This window comes from Gorilla gorilla, chromosome 23, assembly GCF_029281585.2.
Source record: "Gorilla gorilla gorilla isolate KB3781 chromosome 23, NHGRI_mGorGor1-v2.1_pri, whole genome shotgun sequence".
NCBI lineage: Eukaryota > Metazoa > Chordata > Mammalia > Primates > Hominidae > Gorilla > Gorilla gorilla.
The window spans coordinates 19428580-19451266 of NC_086018.1; the positions used below are offsets into that span (position 1 = coordinate 19428580).

Consider the following 22687-nt stretch of genomic DNA (forward strand, 5'->3'; position numbering starts at 1 on the left):
ATGCTTTTACTGTGACATCTGTTCCTACAGCACCCTTACTTTCTTCTCTTGAGCTGAGGGTGAAGATCTCTTTCTTTCCCATCTGTAATCTCACAATATGCACAACTACACCAGAGACAATGGAGGCACAATACAGGCCAGAGGTCTGTTCTTCATTCCTTCTCCGGGGCCTTCCTCCAGTGAATATCTCTTCTAACATTGTCAATCATATCCAACAGAAAAAGAGATCTCTCCATTGGTACAAAAACCTACAGCTCCTAAGAAGATTTTGACTCTCACTGCTCAACTTCTCAAATAAAAATTCCCCCACTTTAGTTCTAATTATCACTCAAATGCTGTTAGACCTGTGGGCAGGTCACTATATCCCTGCCTAGGTCTGTTTCCCCATCTGCGTAACAGAGAAATAATTGTGCTTTATCTGTCCTACAGAAGTGTGAAGAGGTTTGATGTGACAGCAGTGAAAGCAATTTAAAAAGTACAAAGTGCTGTATAAAAGAAGACGTTTTCATAATTATTCTGTTTTCACATGCTATCTTTATTCCAATGATCTCAAAGTACCTACCCAAGCACAGTTCTAACTCTAGTACATGTAAGCAAACGTGCAAGTCTGTCACCTTCCACACAAAGAGTCCCCCCACCCCCGCCAAACACACCACTCCCTCTCCCTCTCCCTCTCTCCTTCTCCCGCTTTCCACGGTCTCCCTCTGTTGCCGAAGCTGGACTGTACCGCCATGATCTCTGCTCGCTGCAACCTCCCTGCCTGTTTCTCCTGCCTCAGCCTGCCGAGTGCCTGGGATTGCAGGCGCGCGCCGCCACGCCTGACTGGTTTTTGTATTTTTTGGTGGAGACGGGGTTTCGCCATGTTGGATCGGCTGGTCTCCAGCTCCTAACTGCGAGTGATCTGCCCGCCTCGGCCTCCCGAGGTGCCGGGATTGCAGACGGAGTCTTGCTCACTCAGTGCTCAATGTTGCCCAGGCTGGAGTGCAGTGGCGTGATCTCAGCTAGCTACAACCTCCACCTCCCAGCCGCCTGCCTTGGCCTCCTAAAGTGCCGAGATTGCAGCCTCTGCCCGGCTGCCACCCCGTCTGGAAGTGAGGAGCATCTCTGCCTGGCCGCCCATCGTCTGGGATGTGAAGAGCCCCTCTGCCCGGCCGCCCAGTCTGGGAAGTGAGGAGCGTCTCTGCCCAGCCGCCCATCGTCTGGGATGTGGGGAGCGCCTCTGTCCCGCCGCCCCGTCTGGGATGTGAGGAGCGCCTCTACCCGGCCGCGACCCCGTCTGGGAACTTAGGAGCGTCTCTGCCCGGCCGCCACCCCATGTGGGAAGTGAGGAGCGTCTCTGCCCGGCCGCCCCGTCTGAGAAGTAAGGAGCCCCTCCGCCCGGCAGCCACCCCGTCTGGGAAGTGAGGAGCGTCTCCGCCCGGCCAGCAGCCCCGTCCGGGAGGTGGGGGGCAGCCCCTGCCCGGCGAGCCGCCCCGTCCGGGAGGTGGGGGGCAGCCCCCGCCCGGCAGCTGCCCCGTCGGGGGGGGGGGGGGGGCGCCTCCGCCCGGCCGCCACCCCGACTGGGAGGTGGGGGGCGCCTCTGCCCGGCCGCCCCGTCTGGGAAATGAGGCGCCCCTCTGCCGGGCCGCCACCCTGTCTGGGAGGTGTGCCCGGCGGCTCATTGAGAGCGGGCCATGATGACAATGGCGGTTTTGTTGAATAGAGGGGGGGAAATGTGGGGAGAGGAGAGAGAGATCAGATTGTTACTGTGTCTGTGTGGAGGGAGGTGGACATGGGAGACTCCATTTTGTTCTGTACTGGGAAAAATTCTTCTGCCTTGCGATGCTGTTGATCTATGACCTTACCCCCAACCCCGTGCTCTCTGAAACATGTGCTGTGTCCACTCAGGGTTAAATGGATTAAGGGGGTGCAAGATGTGCTTTGTTAAACAGATGCTTGAAGGCAGCATGCTCATTAAGAGTCATCACCACTCCCTAATCTCAAGTACCCAGGGACACAAACACTGAGGAAGGCCGCAGGGTCCTCCTCTGCCTAGGAAAACCAGAAACCTTTGTTCACATGTTTATCTGCTGACCTTCCCTCCACTATTGTCCTATGACCCTGCCAAATCCCCCTCTCCGAGAAACACCCAAGAATGATCAATAAATACTAAAAAAAAAAAAAAAAAAAGGAATATTTTCACGTGCAAATGAAAAAGCCCTAAACAAATCTTAAAATATATAAAGTGGTTCAAAAAATGTTTATTGTTATTATTTTAATAGAGGCCTATACATGGGGCATTTATTTGGGAAAGTTTTAAATGAATGTTTTCCCCTGTTTTGGTTGTTATCAATTTACACGTTACCAATTTTCAATAATGATCATGCCTAATTAATTCAAATTAAAAGGTGTGTAATACAAAAAAAAAAAAACTGCAACCAACCCTCAAATCAGCTCATTCTCTGACTGAATTATGGTTATCTGTCACCACTGTATCTGCCTATCAGTGAGTAGGGAGAGCTCTCTCTGGAGAAAAATGTCACCGAGAGCATCAACAATTTTCATACACAGTATCCAGCATTCACTTGAACGTTACCAAGCATACAAGGAAACAAACGAGAAAAAAGAGACAACATATCCACATATCCACAGTGACCCAGTTACTAGTTACTGAAGATGATCTTTAAAATAGCTGTAATTCGGCCAGGCGCAGTGGCTCACGCCTGTAATCCCAGCACTTTGGGAGGCCGAGGCTGAGGTCAGGAGTTCGAGACCAGCCTAGCCAACATGGTGAAATCCCGTCTCTAAAAATACAAAAATTAGCTGGGCGTGGTGGGGCGTGCCTGTAATCCCAGCTACTTGGGAGGCTGAAGCAGGAGAATCACTTGAACCTAGGAAGCAGAGGTGGCAGTGAGCCGAGATCGCACCCTTGCACTCCAGCCTGGGCGACAAATTGCAACTGTCTCAAAAAAAAAAAGAGGTAACTCTCGGAAAGGAGAAAATATCTGCAGCACATGAATCTAAAAAAAGACTCATCAAAATCTACCAAGAACTCCTATAATTTAATGAAACAAAAATCTCCACAGAAAAATTTGCAAAATAACCCTTAAATACTTCACGATAGCCGAATGTCATAAACATACAAAAAAGAGTTAACCACCAAAAAAGAGCTAAAATATCAGAGAAATGCAAACAAAACCCACAATGCATACCACTTCATACCCACTAGAGAGGCTAAAAATGATACCAAGTGTTGTTGAGAATATACACTGGTCTGAACTCTAATACACTGCTAATGGAAATATTTTACCACTTTGGAAAACAGTTTGGCACATCTACTAAAATGGAATCTATGCACAGACTGACACAGTCATTCTGCTACTAAATATATACCCAGCAGGACAATGTGGCTCACGTCTATAATCAGCCCAGGCTAGGCTGGTCTTGAACTCCTGAGCTCAAGTGATCCTCTCACCTTGGCCTCCTAAAGTGTTGGGATTACAGGCATGAGCCACCACATCTGGCCACTTTTCTTTATGTATATTATACATCAATAAAAGTAAAGAATAAAAAGGGAGAAGAGTCTGAAAAGAACAATTATCATAAAATTAAGGAACGTACTCAACTCTTAAAGATTTGAGAAGGCATTTCTAAGGTACTAGCAATGTTCCATTTTGCAATCTGCACAGTGATGACAAGTATTTAACTTATTCTGTAAACAGTACCTTTTTTTTTTTTTTTTTTTGAGACAGAGTCTTGCTCTGTCGCCCAGGATAGAGCGCAGTGGCGCGATCTCAGCTCACTGCAGCCTCTGCCTCCTGGGGTGACGTGATTCTCATGCCTCAGCCTCTGGAGTAGCTAGGATTACAGGCAGGCGCCACCACGCCCAGCTAATTTTTGTATTTTTAGTAGAGACAAGATTTTGCCATGTTGGCCAGGCTGGTCTTGAACTCCTGACCTCAAGTGATCTGCCCGCCTTGGCCTTCCAAAGTGCTAGGATTACAGGCATGAGCCACTGTGCCCAGCCACAAACAGTACTTATCTCTTACGTATGTTTAAATGGGTATTTCAAAATAAGATTAAAAGAGGTAAGAAAATACAATACTCTAGTAAATGTAAAAATAAGTGAGAAGAATAAATGCCAAGAAAAATATAATTACCAAGAAGAAATTCAAAGTAGGAACAGTCGTATAACCATTTTTAAAATAATTTTGAATCAGCTTAACATGTTTTCAACAAAAAACCAAACACATACCAAAACCAAAAAACCACCCAGGTCCAGACTTGTACAGGCAAGTTCTACCAAACTTTGAAGGAATCATTCTAATTTTACAGAAATAAAAACAGAAGTATAGGAAAAGAAACACTTCCCAATTCATTTTGTAAGGGTAGTCTAATTTTCATACCAAACCACATGAGAAAAACCCTATTATTTATTAACAAGCCAAATCCAGCAATATATAATAATAATACATCATGACCAAGTAGGGTTTAATCCCAGGAATGCAAAATTGATTCAATATTAGAAAATCTATTAGGGTAACATGAAACTTAAAGAAAAAAAAACAAGAAAATTTCTATACATGCAATTAAAAAGCATCTGTAGAAATTCAATCATTCAGGATTCTTTTTTTCTTTAAGTTTAAAAAAACTTGACAAAGAAAGCTTTATGAAGCCAGGTGCTGTGGCATGTGCCTGTAATCCCAGCTATTCAGGAGGGTAAAGTGGGATGATCACTTGAGCCCAGGAGTTTGAGACCAGTCTGAGCAACATAGCAAGACCCTGTTTCCGGAGAGGGGGTGGGTGGGAAGTAAGCCTTACGAAAAACCAGTAGCCCCTATCACTCAATAAAAGCTTTCCTTTTAACATCAGAACAAGTCAGGGATGCCCCCTGTATCACCAATGCTCTTCAACTTTGTAATGGAGAGTCCGACCAGCACAGTTAAGACAAGATAAAATATATCTAAGTCATGAAAAGAAACAAAATATCATGATTTTCAGATGATATGTTTGTCCTTAAAAAATTTAAAGACGGATTACTGGAATAAGAGTTTGTTGGACAATCTTTTTATTCCAGTAATTCATCAGTTTACAAAAGTCAAATGCATTTCTATAAACCATCTACAGATATCTCTTAGAATATAGCCGGGCATGGTGGTGGGCGCCTGTAATCCCAGCTACTAGGGAGGCTGAGGCAGGAGAATGGCGTGAACCCGGGAGGCGGAGCTTGCAATGAGCTGAGATCACCACTGCACTCCAGCCTGGGCCACAGAGCGAGACTCTGTCTCAAAAAAAAAAAAAAAAAAAAAAAGATATCACTTAGAATAGCAACAACAAACATAAAGTATCAAGGAATCAATTAAACACATGATGTGCAAGAATAATAACACAAAACTTTACTGGGAAAACAACTTAGGAAAACAATGTGGAATACCCAATGAATGTACATATGCCCTACCATCCAGCAATTCCACTACTGGGGAATCTGTCTAAAGATCTGTGAAACTCTTGTGTATCAGGAGAAATGTGCAAGGTTACTTGCAGGAACACTGTAATAACAACAAACCTAATGTCCATTAATACTAGAATGGATAAATTGTGGTATATTTATACAATGGTATATAAAGCAGTGAAAACAAGTAACTATACTATACTCAAAAACATAATGATGAATGAAAAAAGCTAGTTGAAGAATACACACAGTATGATTTCACTTATATGAAATTCAAAACCAGGAAATACTAAGTACTGTATTGTTTAATAGAAAGATAATAGTCCAGCCCGGGTGCAGCGGCTCAAGCCTGTAATCCCAGCACTTTGGGAGGCTGAGGCAGGCGGATCACCTGAGGTCAGGAGTTCGAGACCAGCCTGACCAACATGCAGAAACCCCATCTCTACTAAAAATACAAAACTAGCTGGGCGTAGTGGCACATGCCTGTAATTCCAGCTACTTGGGAGGCTGAGGCAGGAGAATCGCTTGAATCTGGGAGGTGGAGGTTGCAGTGAGTCAAGATCGCACCACTGCACTCCAGCCTGGGCAACAAGAGCGAAACTTCATCTCAAAAAAAAACAAACAAAAAAAACCCAGAAAAACAAGAAAAAAACAAGAATAAACACATCGAGCCGTGATCATGCCACTGCACTCAAGCCTGAGTGAGAGAGTGACACCCTGTCTCAAAGAAAACAAAAGACAAAAATACATAACAGGCTGGGCTCAGTGGCTCACATCTATAATCCCAGGACTTTGGGAGGTAGAGGTGGGTGGATCACTTGAGGTCAGGAGTTAGAGACCACCCTGGCCAAGGTGGTGAAACCCTGTCTCTACTAAAAATACAAAAATTAGCCAGGTGTGGTAGCGCACACCTGTAATCCCAGCTACTTGGGAGGCTGAGGCTGGAGAACTGCTTGAACCCGGCAGGTGGAGGTTGGATTCAAGTGACAGTGCCACTGCAGTCCAGCCTGGGCGACAGTGAGACTTTGTATCAAAACAACAAAACACATAACAGTCATTAATTACCACACGTAAAGGTGCTTAATGGATAATAAGTGCTCAAGGAAATGGCAGTCATGGTGGTGGTTGCAGAGAACAACTGGAGGGGATTAAGAGTGGTGGTAGAAACCAAGCAGAAACCAGTCTAAAAACCAAAAAAATACCAGGCAAATAGTTTCAAAGGAAAATTCTACCATTTTAAGATAAGGTAGACTAGTGGCTAGCGCCTGTAATCCCAGCACTTTGGGAGGCCGAGGTGGGTAGATCACCTGAGGTCAGGAGTTTGAGACCAGTCTGGCCAACATAGTGAAACCCCATCTCTACTAAAAATATAAAAATTAGTTACACGTGGTGGTGTGCACCTGTAGTCCCAACTTCTTGGGAGGCGGAGGCAGGAGAATCACTTGAACCTGGGAGGAAGAGGTTGCAGTCAGCCGAGATCATGCCACTGCATTGCAGCCTGGGTGACAGAGCAAGACTCTGTGTCAAAAAAAAAAAAAAAAAGACAAAGTAGTCCTAATGCTATTTCAGAACACAGAATAGGAAAGAAAACTTCCACACTCATTTTATGAAGCAAGTGTAATGGTAACCCCAACCTGACAAAGACTGCACAAAAGATACTACAGTTGAATACTACTTACAAATATCAACACAAAATCTCTGAATATTAGCAAACAGAATCCAATGGCACATTATAAAAAGGAATACAAATAAACAAGCACAGTTTATTCCAGGTATGAGAGATTCCATATAAGGAAATCTATTGACATGATCTTCACATTAACAATGTTAAATGTGATGAAATCATATCATCTTCACGGAGGCAGTAAAGACATCTGACAGCTGGGTGCGGTGGCTCATGCCTGTAATCCCAGCACTTTGGGAGGCCAAGGCAGGTGGACTGTCTGAGCTCAGGAGTTCACGACCAGCATGGGCAACAGGGTGAAACCCTGTCTCTACTAAAATACAAAAAATTACCTGGGGGTGGCAATACGCGCTTGTAGTCCCAGCTACTTGGGAGGCTGAGGCAGGAGAATTGCTTGAAACCAGGAGGTGGAGGTTGCAGTGAGCTGAGATGGCACCACTGCACTCCAGCCTGAGAGACAGAGCAAGACGCCATCTCAAAAAACAAACAAACAAAAAGAAACAAAAAACTAAAATAGGAAGTGATGGATACTGCCTTAAGTAAACAAAATACACCTCAGTCCAAAGCCAGCATCTGACTTCATGTGAAAACATTAGAGACTTCCCTGCTAACATCACATACCACATAAGGCTAAAATATTTTCCAATTTACATTTTTAGAGGTAAGCATTAAATTCTATCATGCCAGACAAACATTTACCAGATTTTTTTTTTTTTTGAGATAGAGTTTCACTCTTGTTGCTCAGGCTGGAGTGTAATGGCGCGCAATCTCGGCTCACCACAAGCTCCGCCTCCCGGGTTCAAGCGACTCTCCTGCCTCGGCCTCCCGAGTAGCTGGGATTACAGGCATGTGCCACCACACCCAGCTAATTTTGTATTTTTTGTAGAGACGGGGTTTCTCCATGTTGGTCAGGCTGGTCTCAAACTCCTGACCTCAGGTGATCCGCCTGCCTCGGCCTCCCAAAGTGCTGGGATTACAGGTGTGAGCCACCGCGTCTGGCCAAAATTTACCAGTTCTTGAATGCTGAATCCTGCTGGGATAACTGGAAACACTCCTAATGTCACTATAAACTCTCACACTGCCTTGTTGGCAACAATTAAATAGCTCTTCCTAGCAGTTGGGTTCAAGTGGACAGATAATCACAAATGTCTTTTCTTTCTAGCTCCCTTTGGACAAAAGAAAGAAAGAATTTACAACACGTCTAAAGATTGTCACTTTTATCATCCCTGTGAATGATAAGTGATCAGGGCTGTCCCAAAAGAATGCCTGAAAACATTACAAAATGTTATCATAAGCAGAATGGCTCACTAAGGGGATGAACATTCTGGCAAGTCTTAATCTAGCATTACTACCAACTGTTTTTTCACTGGTCTAAAACATAACGTCTAATATTTTTATTTGCCTATATAGCCCTGCAGTAATAATTAACTTGTGAAAGGTCTACACTGATTTTTTTCTTTATAAAGTATTTGCTTCAACCATGGAACAGAAACAAAGTTGATTTAATGGGAAAAATGTAAATTTATTTGAGGATAGGTTCAGCACTGCTAAATTGAAAAGGGAAAGAAAATTTCAAACAAACCCCAAAAAGAAACATTTTCACATCTGTAGTGAAAAAGCTAAATAGCAGTACACTAAACTTGGTTACTGACAAAATAAATCCTTGTGGCCAAGGTGAGGCAAAGATATTACTCTCTACTTTGCTAGCCTACCTTGTGTTCAGTGAATTCAAACATTAATTGGGGCAATGTATTGTTTTTGCTTCATTTTCTTTAGCTGTGCAGTAAAGTCTTTGCTTTCATAGAAAGATTGTACCAAGTTCTTTCTTTTTCAGAATTGCTTTTAAATCAGTTCTATTTAAGTATTTCTCTATCTCTCAAACTTGACATTTTTCATTACACCTTTTTTTTCCAATGCCAAAATAGCAGCATTAACATTCATTCCAGTCACTAGGTAAAAACTCTCTTCAGTCAAACACACATGAATAATCTAATTCGTGAGGTAAACGACTACTGTCATACAGTATTACGAAGTTCCAACCTTACTTGCAGAGCAAAAAATAAAAAATAAAAATAGTCATTTTCCTCAAGGGTTTAATTGTGGGCTTTTAATGTTGAAGTAAATCAATTTATTAGTTTTTAACCTCAAGTTTTTTCCTATTTCATTATATCTCAATAATGATTATCCAGAGATTTCTGAGGTAAATTACATTAAAGACAGCGCTAGTAGCTGGGAAACAATCCACACATGAATCTTAATATATTGCATATATGCTAATTTCATGTAATGTTCCTGAGGGCTGTGACAATATTAGAGCTGTACGAGACCCTAGAGACCATCCCAATCCCTTAACTCCACAGATGAGAAAAACAAAAACTTGCAGAAGCAGAGTGACGAGCACATGCCCATGTGACATGTCATCAGAAGCAGGGACCAAGACTCAGGTCTCTTGCCTTCCAGGCCAGTCCTCTTTTGGTAGGCTAAAAGCTGCCTTTCACAGCTTCCCACAAATTTCAACACATCCTCACTCAAGTACGTTTCTGAAAGGGACTCACCGACAACTCTTTAGAGAAAAGGAACTATATCTCAAACCATAGAAAAAGTTCTATATCTAGCTTATCAAACTTTTAGTCTCTGAAGCATGTGAGAGTAAGTTTGCCAGTATTTCTTTCTCATTATCCCCCAATACTTTAGTGACTATTTCCGACAAACAAAACTAGACTATTCTCCCATACAAACAAAATGCTACCATCAAAATCGTCAACGCTCATCTGTCAGATTATGACCAAAGGCCTCTAAGTCAGAATCCCGCCCAGGCAAAATGACAGGGCAGCCAACTGTGGAGCCTCGGTTGGCCTCAGATAGCTGGTCCCCCCTTCATTCACACCACATATCTGAGGACCAGATATGGAAAGCCTCTCATGCTGGAAAACTTGGCACAGTAGAAAGGCGGCCACACTTTCACCCGTCACACAATGCACATTCACGGGGGACCTGTGCTAAACCATTCACAGACAACCTGTTTCTGGATCAGGGTTTTGTATACAGCAGAGCAGTCAGCTATCGACACAAGGGTTTGTAACAAAAAACAAAAAACAAGGAAGGACAAACCAAAACAAAAAAGAAAATACCAAAAAAAAAGAAGAGTTAAAAAAAAAGAAGATAAAAATAAAATCATTAACACAGATACACGACTACAATCTAATCTTCAGACATTCTAGTTTTGCCAATCATGCCGATTCAGAATCATGAACCACATGGAGTTGCCATGTTTCTGCACACTTCTTTAGTGTGGAACAATTCCTCAGTGTTTTCTTGGTTCCATGATCTTGACTTAATTTTGAGGTTTACAGGCCAGTTATTTTGCAGAATATCCCTAAACTCGGGTTACCTTGATGTTGCCTCCTGAAGATTTGGATTATGCATGAAACACTTGACTGTCCCTATTCTAACTATATAAAGATGTTCCTTGACTTACTATGGACTTACATCCCAATAAACCCATCATAAATGGAAAACCTCATAAGGTGAAATGCTTGTTTTTTTTTGGGAAAGTTTCTTGCTCTGTTGCCAGGCGGGAATGCGGTGACACGACGACGGCTCACTGTAGCCTTGACCACTCAGGTTCAAGCGATCCTCAGCCCCAGGCTCCCAAGTAGCTGGGACTATAGGCACGTACCACCACACCTGGCTATTTTTTTTCTTTTTAATTTTTAGTACCTTTAGTACAGAAAAGGCCTCACTATGTTGCCTAGATTGGTCTCAAACTCCTAAGCTCAAGGAATCCTCATGCCTCGGTCTCCCAAAGTCCTGGGATTATAGGCACGAGTCCTGCACCCAGCCTAGCTGAAAATACATTTAATACACCTAACTTACCAAACATCACAGCTTAGCTTAGCCTACCTTAAACATGTTCAGAACACTTACATTAGCCTACAGTTGGGCAAAATCATCTAACGCAAAGCCCATTTTATAATAAAAGTGTTGAGTAACTCATATGATGTATGAAATACTATACTGAAAATGAAAAACAGAACAGTTGCGTGGGTACTCGGAAGTAAGGTTCCTACTGCATGTGTATCACTTCCATACCATTGTAAAGTCATCTGACCACCAAGCCAAATATTTGTACTTCTGCACATGCTGCTTTACATAGAGACTGAGACAAAGGCGGATTCACATCTTGTCAACCCTGTTTACTTCAAAGGAATAACAGAGCATTAACTAGGTACCAAGTGCTCAGGACTTCAACTATACTGTTTTATTTAATACTCATGACAATCCTTTGACCCCTTACTTGTGACTGGCAAGTTACCCAACTTTCGTTTCATTTTCCTCATCTGTAAAAACCGGAGAGTGATACACACTCCCTGGAGAGTGACAGGGAAAACAGTACCAAGAACTTTAACCTAACAAGACAGAAATCAATGAGAGACCCCTTTTGACAATTCCCACCTTGCCCTTCAGACATTCCGAGATATGCAGCTTTATTTAATAAATGACCCCACCTTGGGCCTCAGCTGACTAGACCAGAGGCAGACACTCTCCCAGGCTGGAAAGGCCAGGTGGAGTGAGCTGTTCTGTGCAGAATAATCTCCCTAACAGTGTTTTTACACATTCTGTTCCACTTGGAATTGGATTCAGAGTGTTCTCAGCCTCTGGTCATCAAAAAACCTGAAGACACACACCTTCAGGGAGCTAGGGTCAGCTCTCCTCTGCTGAGTGCATGGGGAAGTGACAAAAGAGAAAAGAGGGGAAAAAAATCCAGCTGCTGAGAGATGTAGGGTACAAGAAGCTTTTGTAACTGTAAAGAGGGAGGGAGGTAGCTACGTTGGTCTATTTTCCAGTTCCTGGTTCCAATTATACCTAAAGCTTTAACTGCACTTTCTATCCTTGCAGTAATATGACAAAGGCCCCCAGATCTTAATCATAAACTTTTCATTTTCTATAATGCAGTCTCCACAAAGTAGTGCCTAAAACATTCCAGCACTCTATCCTACCTTTTACCCAGCTAGCTCTAAGTCTTCCTTCAGGTCCCAGCTTAAACACCACTTCCTCCCGGAAACCCTTCATAACTACTCAAAATATCTTATATCATCCAGTGGCACTCCACACTTCACCATACTCAGTAAATGTTATTACTGCCCTGTTGGACTGTAAACACCAAAGAGTAAGAACAACTTTTGTTCATTACTTTGTTCCTACTGCCTAGCACATAATCCGGTACGTGTTTAATAATATTAAATGAATGAAAATCAAGAAACTGGTAGAGGTAACTAGAAGGAATGGGAAGAAATCAATACTGCTTCCTGATAAAAATTAAGTTGCTAGATGACAGATCCTTTGGAGATAAAGAAAAAACAAAAACAAAAAACAAAGTTACTTTAACTCTAATCCTTTCTAGCCTCTTCTTCAGGTCTGTCTGCAATGGCATAATCATTTTATACTTTAGGACTAATCCATTCAGGAACCCAGGCTGTAGGAAGTACGTTTCTAGGTAACTCGGTATAACAGAGAAAAGCCTATAGTAGTTAAAAGAAAAAAGGTCACAGGATTTGGGGTCTGCATAAATCTCAATTTACATCTCAGTTCTGCAATATACTTACTGGCTGTGAACCCTGAACGAGTTACCTGACACCCAGTTCCCTTATGTGTAAAGTGCAAAATATAATACCTCAAAGACAAGGATGACGGTCAGGCGCGGTGGCTCACACCTGTAATCCCAGCACTTTGGGAGGCTGAGGCGAATGGATCACGAGGTCAGGAGTTCAAGACCAGCCTGGGCAACAGGGTGAAAGCCCATCTCTACTAAAAACTACAAAAAAAAAAAAAAAAAAAAATTAGCCAGGCACAGTGGCAGGCGCCTGTAATCCTAGCTACTCAGGAGGCTGAGACAGGAGAACTGCTTGAACCTGCGGGCAGAGGTTGCAGTGAGCCAAGACTGCGCCGCTGCACTCCAGCCTGGGCGACAGAGTGAGACTCTGTCTCAAAAAAAAAAAAAAAAAAGACAAGAATGAGAATGAAGCTTAAACCAGCAAGGCAGGCTTGCAACTAACATTAGTCAGTTGATCATGGCATATTATCCATGCAGACACCTGCTATCCAGCTCCTACTGGCCATAGGTTCAAACCCCAGGGCCTGCTTTGAGTCTGAGAATCTGGGAGGGACCTTGGAGACCATCTATCCTGTGGGTTGCCCAACATCATTTTCAAAGCAATCAAATCCTTTTTCCAAATGGAATCTTACCCTGCTAACCCTAATAGTTACTACCTATGTGAACTGAAGATGATAATGACTAAAAGGAAATTAAGAAAAAGAAAAAAGACTAAGGGCAGAGGAAGAAGGGAAACGGGAGGGGAAGGAGGTAGTAAGAGAAGAGCAAAGAATAGAAAAAACAGGGATTAGGGGAGAGAATGCTGTATGTGAAGTTTCCCTATTTGGGGTGAGGCCTGAAGCCCCTAAGAGAGGAGGAGATTTGAAAACCACAGACAGAGCCCAATCCTTTCATTTTATAGCAGGGGAAATAGAAACACATAAATTTTGTTCAGCTGCCTATAGCTTTCTCCTCCTGTGGTTCTGCTCAGTTTCCAGAAAGCCTGGGTAACGTCTGAATCCTCCTGGAATCTCTCTTCTTCCTTCTGGTACGGTGTGGGCCATTTCAAAGCTCAGGCAGGTGGCCTTTCCTAGAAGGAGCAGAGACAGCGCAGCTACTGGATGAGCTCCTAGGCACCTTTCAGTGTGGGAGCCTCGAGAAGTGAAAGAAAAAAAGCAAATCTAAAGGGGAGCAAAATAGCATCTCAGGATTAGGCAAGAGGGTGGGTGGAGTAGGCCGGAGGCAAGGAGCTCTAGATGTTTGTTGGGGAATGAGGTGTTTTTCAATTAATAGGTATATAAATTGTGAGCAAGGTGAGGAATAAATTACTAACAGTTTTGGGGAAAAGTCAACTTGAATTTACACAAATCAAATTATGGGAATGGTGTAATGGTTATAGCTAACTACCAGGAATACATCATTAGGGATGCTATTAATATAAAAATTAATTTTGTTTTGACTTATCCTTTTACTCTAAACTCTGCTCAGAAACACTAGATTCTTCTGTTACTCATGTAAGCTGCTGTCCTTGCATCTTTGAGCTCCAAAAGTGTAGAGGAGACTTCTTGATTTAAAAAGTTAAGTAAACAATGAGCAAGCAAAATTAAGAATCTCAATATCTCTGTCTCCAGGTCTAGAGTTTTTATATATGATATATGTTATTGCTGTTCCTGCCTTTCAAACAGGTGGTACAAACACCCAGCAGAGATCCATGAAGAGAGCGCATTAACAGGAAGCAATAGGGCAAAGTTCATAGAGATGAGCTTTAGAGAAAAGCGGGACTTAAATAGAGCCTGATGTTTCTTGGGGCAGGCTGGGTGCTGTACTATGGGCATCTTGGCAGGATGATTCTTCAGTGGAGGGAGTGTACCGTGCAATCCAGACCATTTAGCATGTCTGCCCTTGACATGCCTACTGACGGCCAATAACACCCCCTAATCAATGTGACAACACAACAAAAAGCCGCCCCCCTATACACTTCCAAATGCCTCTGTAGCAGGGAGGTAAAATCACCCCCACTGAGTACCACGAGATAAAGTAGGCACAATGCGGCCAGGTGCAATGGCTCACGCCTGTAATCCCAGCACTTTGGGAGGCCGAGGCGGGTGGATCACCTGAGGTCAGGAGTTTGAGACCAGCCTGGCCGACATGGCGAAATCCTGTCTCTACTAAAAATACAAATATTAGCCAGGCATGGTAGCACACACCTGTAATCCCAGCCACTCAGGAGGCTGAGGCAGAATTGCTTGAACCCAGGAGGCGAGGTTGCAGTGAGCCTCCAAGCAAAACTCCGTCTCAAAAAAAAAGTAAGTAAGTAGGCAAAATGGGCAGAAAGCATAAGAGACAAAGTGGCGGTGGAACTGGCAGACAGAAAGAGGGCCATCCTTTAATGACTCCGTCACCCACAAGATCAAGTCCAAAGTCCTTACCAAATAATGCCCTTCAGGAGTTGGCCCTGCCTACCCCCAGCTGTCTCAACTCCCACCTTCTTACTAAGGCACCCTACACTCCAGCCTTCCCAAGTAATTTCTGGTTTTCCTGACCTGATGCACTGTGTTCATGGTCTGTGCCTTTACATGCACACTTCGCTTTGCCTAGAAGGCATTTCTCAAGGCAAACTCCTACTCACACATCAACACCTAGCTCAGAAGTCTGGGAAGCCAAAGAAAGACAGCCCCAAGTCACTCAGCTCTTCTCTTCCTCTCAGCACTTCACAAACTCCTGGGTAACACTGGTATCTTCTCTGTATTTTTCCCCAATTCCATCCCATTATTTGGATGAAGAGTTCAATAAACATTTTCTGAGTAAATAACTCTACATGAAAGGTTTTAAAGGCTAAAAAGTGATACAAGCAAAAGCAGACAACAGATATTTCTTGTTACTGAAATAATCTATTTTCTCAACTCTGATCTTTGGTGGAGCACTACTTAGGAACCAGAAAAACTGGGGTTGCTTCATCACTTCCTAGCTGTGTGTCATTGGGCAAGTTAACTAACCTCTGTGTGCCTCAAGTTTCTTCACTTGTGGGGTAAAAAACAAACAGAAGTTACCACTTTTGCTGTACAGTTATATGGCTTAGCATTAATGTATGTAAAATACAAAACAAGAGTGCTGAAAAAGTGGCAGTTCTACTAGTCTGCTATAATCACAATAACCTTAACAAGACAGGACACTGTACCATCAGGAATGTGATCACAATGAAATTTTAGTTGAAACCATCCCCCTCTTTTTTCTTTTATTCATTCAGCTTTCCCAAGTTGAACATCCCTGCTTTAAAAAAAAAAAAAAAAGAGGCCAGGCACAGTGGTTCACACTGTAATCCTAGCACTTTGGGAGGCTGAAGCAGGGGGATCACCTGAGGTCAGGAGTTTGAGACCAGCCTGGCCAACATGGCAATACCTCGTCTCTACTAAAAATACAAAAAGTAGCCGGGTGTGGTGGCACACACCTGTAATCCCAGCTACTCGGGAGGCTGAGGCAAGAGAATCACTTGAACCCAGGAGGCAGAGGTTGCAGTGAGCCGAGATTCTGCAACTGCACTCCAGCCTGGGCGACAGAACAAGACTCTGTCTCAAAAAAAAAAAAAAAGAGCTGAAAGTCAACAAATATAATGGCTTGTCAGCTGCATTCTGTTTCCCTTCTATAGTACTCAATACCAATCCCTTAATGAGTACCATCTCCCTTGGCTCCTTTGATAACGTGCACTCCCAGTTCTTTGGTCTCTCTGGCCACATTTCCTCTGTCCTCTTCCATAACTTGACCTTTATTGACACAGTAAAGGCAGGCACTCCTTTGGCTTAGTTCTCAGATGTCTTATCCACTCTTAAGGCTTCAATTAATATCTCTATGAAGATGACCCCATGAGCTCTCTTGTCGCATTCAGAAACAGCATTTCAAACTCAATTTAACCAATAGACACTTGCTATCTTAGTCTAAGATGACCAAGCATACTGAGAGTGTTTCAATCTCTCCTTCTCTCCCTCCTCCCCGTCTACACTGTTCCCTTATACATCTGACCAGTCATCAGTTTCCTCTTCTTTGCCAGAGTTACCTGGTTGGTCCTCTGTTCTACTTCAGTGGTTCTTAATGTTTCCGGGATAATGGACTCATTTGAAAATCTATCAAATGCTATGTATTTTTTAACCAAAAAGATAAATATAGAAAACATATGATTGCAATTTCTTTCTTTTTTTTTTTTTTTTGAGACCCAGTCTTGCTCTGTCACCCAGGCTGGAGTACAGTGGCGCGATCTTGGCTCACTGCAAGCTCTGCCTCCTGGGTTCACGCCATTCTCCTGCCTCAGCCTCCCCAGCAGCTGAGACTACAGGCGCACGCCGCCACGCCCGGCTACTTTTTTTTTTTTTGTATTTTTAGTAGAGATAGGGTTTCACCATGTTAGCCAGGATGGTCTCGATCTCCTAACCTCGTGATCCGCCCACCTGGGCCTCCCAAAGTGCTGGGATTATAGGCGTGAGCCACCGCGCCTGGCCATGATTGCAATTTCACCTAACCAATGACCCAGATAAGAATCTGTGCTCATCCACTCAAGATTTTAACTACCATTTACACAAATTTTCATCTCCAGCTCCTGCTCCCCTCTTACAAATTTTAAGATGGTTTCTGGATATAGCCTGAATGGCCTATAGGCATTACAAACTTAACAAGTTCAAACCAGAACTATTTCCCCCTGACAAATCTGCTCTAACAGTATTCCTTTACTTGGATAATGGCACTACCATCTCCCAGGCTCCCAACCTAGAAGCCTCAGAATGAACAACCGCCCATAGCCAATCAACCAGCAAGCCTTGTTCTATCTCAGAAATCCCTCCAAATCCAAATCCCACCTCTCTTGGTCTCTTACACTTTAAGGTCTCATAATCCTTTGATTCCACTCAGACTTGCCATGATTAAAAGTCTTTTTACCACTCTTCCCACAAGGGTCCCTGTTACTATTTCTGTCAATACAAAACTCCTCACCTCCATCTGCTACCTTCCGCTGCCACTTTATTACTGCACCTCTAGGTGGTTAGGCTTTCCTAATTTATTCCTCCACTCCAGTTCTTCTTCCTTCATTCCCACTAGTGTTGATTTGTCTTCCCAAAAAATTTCAAAATTGACCATGTATGACTGCCTCTTTCAAAAAAAAGGCCGGGCACGGTGACTAAAGCCTGTGATCACAGCACTTTGGGAGGCTGAAGTCAGGGGGACCACCTGAGGTCAGGAGTTTGAGACCATCTTGGCCAACATGGCAAAACCCCGTCTCTACAAAAATACAAAAAAAAAATTAGCTGAGCATGGTGGCACGCGCCTGTAGTCCCAGCTACTCAGGAGGCTGAGGCAGGAGAATCGCTTGAACCTAGGAGGCAGAGGTTGCAGTGAGCCGAGGTCATGCCACTGCACTACAGCCTAGGCAACAAGAGTGAGACTCCATCTCAAAAAAATAAATAAATAAATAAACAAATAAAAAGATGCTTCCTCCACTGAACAAATATACAGTCAAACTTAGTTTTGCCTTTGGAGTCCTCTACAGTTTGCCACCTAAGTACACTTCCAAGATTAGATTCCACAGCTCAAGCTGTCACTTGTTCCTATTATCTGCATATCAAAATCACACCCACTCTTAAAGGCCCAACTCAAATCCCACTCTTCATCTTTACATCCTCTAATAATCATTAGGAAAGGACTCTAAACAAAATAGTCACAATTCCTAATGAACTGATAAGGAAACAGAAGGGGGTAAATCTAAAAAATGGCTAGAAATCCATAAATCCTTCTGGAAGCATTTTTTAAAAGATCACCATTCAGATATTAGTGAATATTTCAACAAGCCCTCCATAAATCCAGCACTGTTAGCCAATATTTATTAAATGCTAATAATGTGCAATGGAGAAGGTTAACAGCAGGGTATTTCATCAACCTGATAAAAGGCTATAATCTGGATCTTGGATTCAAATTCCAATTACATTTGTATTTCACTTAGGAAACGACAATCACAAAAAGAGGACTTAGCATTTCAAATGGAGAGTCAGAAGGTCAAACAAGCCTACAGCAGTGACAGAAGTAGTTCCCACATCTAAACAACTTCAGACTAGTAAAAACCTTATCAGACAGGAGAAATCTTATCAGATGGGGGTATCTTTTCAATTGACATGTCCTAAACGTAAAACACTTTTTTCAGTCCACATTTTAGATAAGCTAATCTTGTTAAAAGGGCCAAAGGATGTGATGGGAAATTCTGAGCCTCTCATAATGAGACATGTTCACTGGCACACTTCCCAGTGAGTGCAACAGCAATGCGATGTGTGGTGGAGAAATGATGCTACTGGCAATACTTTCTCTCCATTACTTTTTAGGGCCTTATTTCTTTCAGGCTCGACCTAATTTAAATTCTGTCTTGGCTCCTAAGCCTGTGAGTTCATATTAACTTTCACAGTTGTATTCAGCATTTTGCTCCTAAACAAAGTGAAAACATTAAAGATTCAATTAAAATCTCTTTAAAAAGAATTTTAACTAATCTTTCTATCTAGCTACAATACTTGGTAAAACATGCCTTCTATGGCATTTCTAAAATTATGATGATTGAAATTTGAATACATTTCCGAAACAGACTTATATTTACTTTATAACAGTAAGATACAAAAAATTCTGCAAGTATTAATTACACTAAGGAACGCAGAGTGTTTTCCTAAAAACAGCTGAAAAGAGCTATAGTGTGTCTAGTAGAATCTCAGTCTACAATCTTAATAACTCTAGTTCTATGACCTCAAGAATTGGCTTCACCTCGAAATACTTTCTCACCTGAAAAAAAGGAATAACACCATCTTTTCCTCCCTCAATTTGGCTGCTCAAATAAAATTAAATAATATATGTAGCACAGTACCTGCCACGAAGGGTTCAATAAATTATTATTTACTTTCTTCAGTCAACACAAAAGACACATTCACAAGATTCAGATTTAAGGAAATCTATTTCCACAAGTCCTCACCAGCACAAAATGCTATCGCTAGTTTGCTCTAATAAAAACTACCATCAGCCGGGCGCGGTGGCTCACGCCTGTAATCCCAGCACTTTGGGAGGCCGAGGCGGGCGGATCACGAGATCAATACATCGATACCATCCTGGCCAACATGGTGAAACCCTGTCTCTACTAAAAAATACAAAAATGGGCCGGGCGTGGTGTCGCGCGCCTGTAGTCCCAGCTACTCGGGAGGCTGAGGAAGGAGAATCGCTTGAACCCAGGAGGCGGAGGTTGAAGTGAACCGAGGTCACGCCACTGCACTTCAGCCTGGAGACAGAGCGAGACCCCGTCTCGGGGGGAAAAAAAAAACCGTCACTATCATTTCACTTTTCTAAGGGACCTGAATCAAGATGAGGGAGTCTACGTGTGATTCTGCAAGAACTCCATTAAGGCTGCATACATAATGACCACTAAATCATTAACAGGAGTCCATAGCAATTGGGCTAAAACATCTGGGAGCATTTATGCTGGTAAAAGAGCTCACTTGGGGGCTAAAAAAAAAGTCAAATTAGGCCCAACTCTAAACGGATCTTTAATAAATCAAGAGAGTAATGTTAGTTTATCCTTCCTGAAACGCCGGCAGTACGATATTAAAATCCACTTAAAAGTAAAAACTTCAAGACGGAAACATTCCACCAACACTGGCGTCAGTAATCCATTTTAGAAAGCCTGCGCGGAGACCACCATTAGCACCGCTGAGGATATTTAATGAAAGCCGTTGGCTGCAAACAGAGGCGAGGAGAGAAAAACGATTATTTCGGTGTTCTGCACACACGCGGAGGCGAAACGCTTTCAGGACCTCAGCAGCCACCGCCGCCAACACCGACAAGCATCTGATGGAATTCCCAGTTTTACAATCGAAAGTCCAAAAGAAGGCCATGATACTAGCAAATTGAGGGGTGGGGACCCTTCCGTTGCCTTCCCGAGGGTCCAGACTTTAAAGGCCGCGCTGCGCCCGGGGCCAAGGGTCCACTAGTCCCGGCCTACGCCCCCCGCGCCACTCCCTGCGCCCCTTCCCGAGCGACCGAAGGCCCGGGAAGCGCGAGCAACAACACCTAAACCTCAACCGGCCCGAGGCCGCGCCCGAGCCCTGGCGCGCGGACCGCGGTGAAGTCCGGGTTCGAGGTCGCCGCGGCGCCTGAGGCCGAGGCGCGGGCGAGGCCGAGGCTGCGTCCGCTGCGGCCCCGGGCGGTGGGGGGGGCCGGGCGTGGCTGGTCGCGGACACTCACCACACCATGCCGTAGGCGCCCTCGCCGATGTACGAGAGGTTGGTGTAGCGCGGCCCCACGTCGAACACCTGCCCGCGGACCATCTCCGGGCCCGCGCCCGCCGCCGCCGCCGCCGCCGCCGCCGCCGCCATGTTGGCTGCCGGGCCGCCGCCGCCTCCGCCGCGCTGAGCTCGACGCTCGGCGGCCGCCGCTCAGCTCTTGTCGCCCCTCCCGCAGGGACTGCGCCGCCGCCGGTGCAGCCGCCGACGCTGACCGGGAGGAGGAAGGAAGACGCCGAGCGGGAAAGCTGAAGAGCCGACAGCCACTCGGACCGATTGCCTGCCTGCCTGCCAGACTGACGGGCGGGCCGGCTGGCGGGCGGAGGGAGGGGCGCGCGCCGAGGAGGGTGCCGGGGCGGGGACAAGCAGTGTGCATGCGGATTGGTTCCTCGCGGCTGGGGGCGGGGCCGCGCGGGCCGGCGGAAGCGGCGGGCTTCGGGAGGGGCACTGCGGCGGCGTTGACTGAGGGGGCGCCACCAGGCGCCGTCACGTGCATTCGCGGGGGCGTCGGCGCGGGTCGCGTTTCTTCAGACACCCAGGGAGACAGACGTGGGGCAGAACTCATGGGCTGAAGTGAGAGATGGCTGGGGCCCAGGCGAGCGACCGAGCAGGGTCCGAACAGAGCCAGCGAGGGACCCCGGGCTGTGCTTGAGGCCCGACGACGCGCCATAGCCCGGCAGCGCCGCAGCTCAGGCCTCTGCGAATCTGTGGTCCACACGCTGATAAACTTAGAGCCCTCTGCACTGGGGCAGAAACCGAAAGGCATGACCCAGACCGAGAAAGATATTTGCATACTGAGAAAGTGTGAAACACAATTGTCGAGACTAAAAGGAGACACTGAGAGGATACGCCAATCAGGTTAGTTCAGATGTTTGTTGAGCACACGCCATGTTCCTGGGGATCCACCCTTATAGAAGTTACCTTTTAGAGAGAGGAGACAGACAAATACGTGTAATGCTCAAGTTGTGATAAGTACGATGAAGAAGTACAAAGCAGAAGGGAGGGCGCGGTGTCTCACGCCTATCATCCCAGCACTTTGGGAGGCCGAGGCGGGCGGACCACTTGAGGTCAGGAGTTTGAGACCAGGTCTCTACTAAAAATACAAAAATTAAGTCCGGGCGAGGTGGCTCGCGCCTGTAATACCAGCACTTTGGGAGGCCGAGGAGGGCGGATCACGAGGTCAGGAGTTCAAGACCAGCCTGGCCAACATGGTGAAACCCTGTCTCTACTGAAAATACAAAAATCAGCCGGGCGCGGTGGTGGGCGCCTGTCATCCCAGCTACTTGGGAGGCTGAGGCAGGAGGATTGCTTGAACCCGGGAGGCGGAGGTTGCAGTGAGCCGAGATCGCCCCACTGCACTCCAGCCTGGGCGACAGAGCAAGACTCCGTCTCGAAAAATAATAATAATACAAAAATTAGCTAGGCGTGGTGGCGGGCACCTGTAATCCCAGCTACACGGGAGGCTGAGGCAGGAGAATCGCTTGAACCGGGGAGGAGGAGGTTGCAGTGAGCCGCGCCACTGCACTCCAGCCTGGGCAACAGAGCAAGACTCCGTTTCCAAAAAAAAAAAAAGAAAAGAAAAGAAGAAATACAAAGCAGAGAGTAAGGGATTAGGGGGTGGTGGGTCGAAACACATGAGAGATACATTTGCGTTCAGAGACAGACCCAGATTGGTACAGATAGGCAGAAATGCT

The 22687-nt window shown here is 44.8% G+C and overlaps 1 protein-coding gene and 1 long non-coding RNA gene across 3 annotated transcripts in view; one reads left to right on the top strand and one right to left on the bottom strand.

Annotated features, from left to right (window-relative positions):
• MAPK1 (mitogen-activated protein kinase 1) overlaps positions 1–21349 on the bottom strand; it is a 112708-nt gene extending 91359 nt beyond the window's left edge. The window contains exon 1 of one of the 2 annotated variants that reach the window (XM_063704982.1): positions 20956–21320. In XM_063704982.1, the coding sequence (XP_063561052.1) occupies positions 20956–21086 (131 nt within the window). In that variant the 5' untranslated portion in view covers positions 21087–21320. Of the gene's footprint in view, positions 1–20955 lie in introns of both variants that reach the window. The other variant, XM_004063106.5, reaches the window with a different exon arrangement.
• Positions 21350–21439: 90 nt separating this feature from the next.
• LOC129529595 (uncharacterized) overlaps positions 21440–22687 on the top strand; it is a 40583-nt gene continuing 39335 nt past the window's right edge. Inside the window, exon 1 of the long non-coding RNA XR_008675135.2 lies at positions 21440–21851. This is a non-coding gene — a long non-coding RNA (uncharacterized lncRNA). The remainder of the gene's footprint in view (positions 21852–22687) is intronic.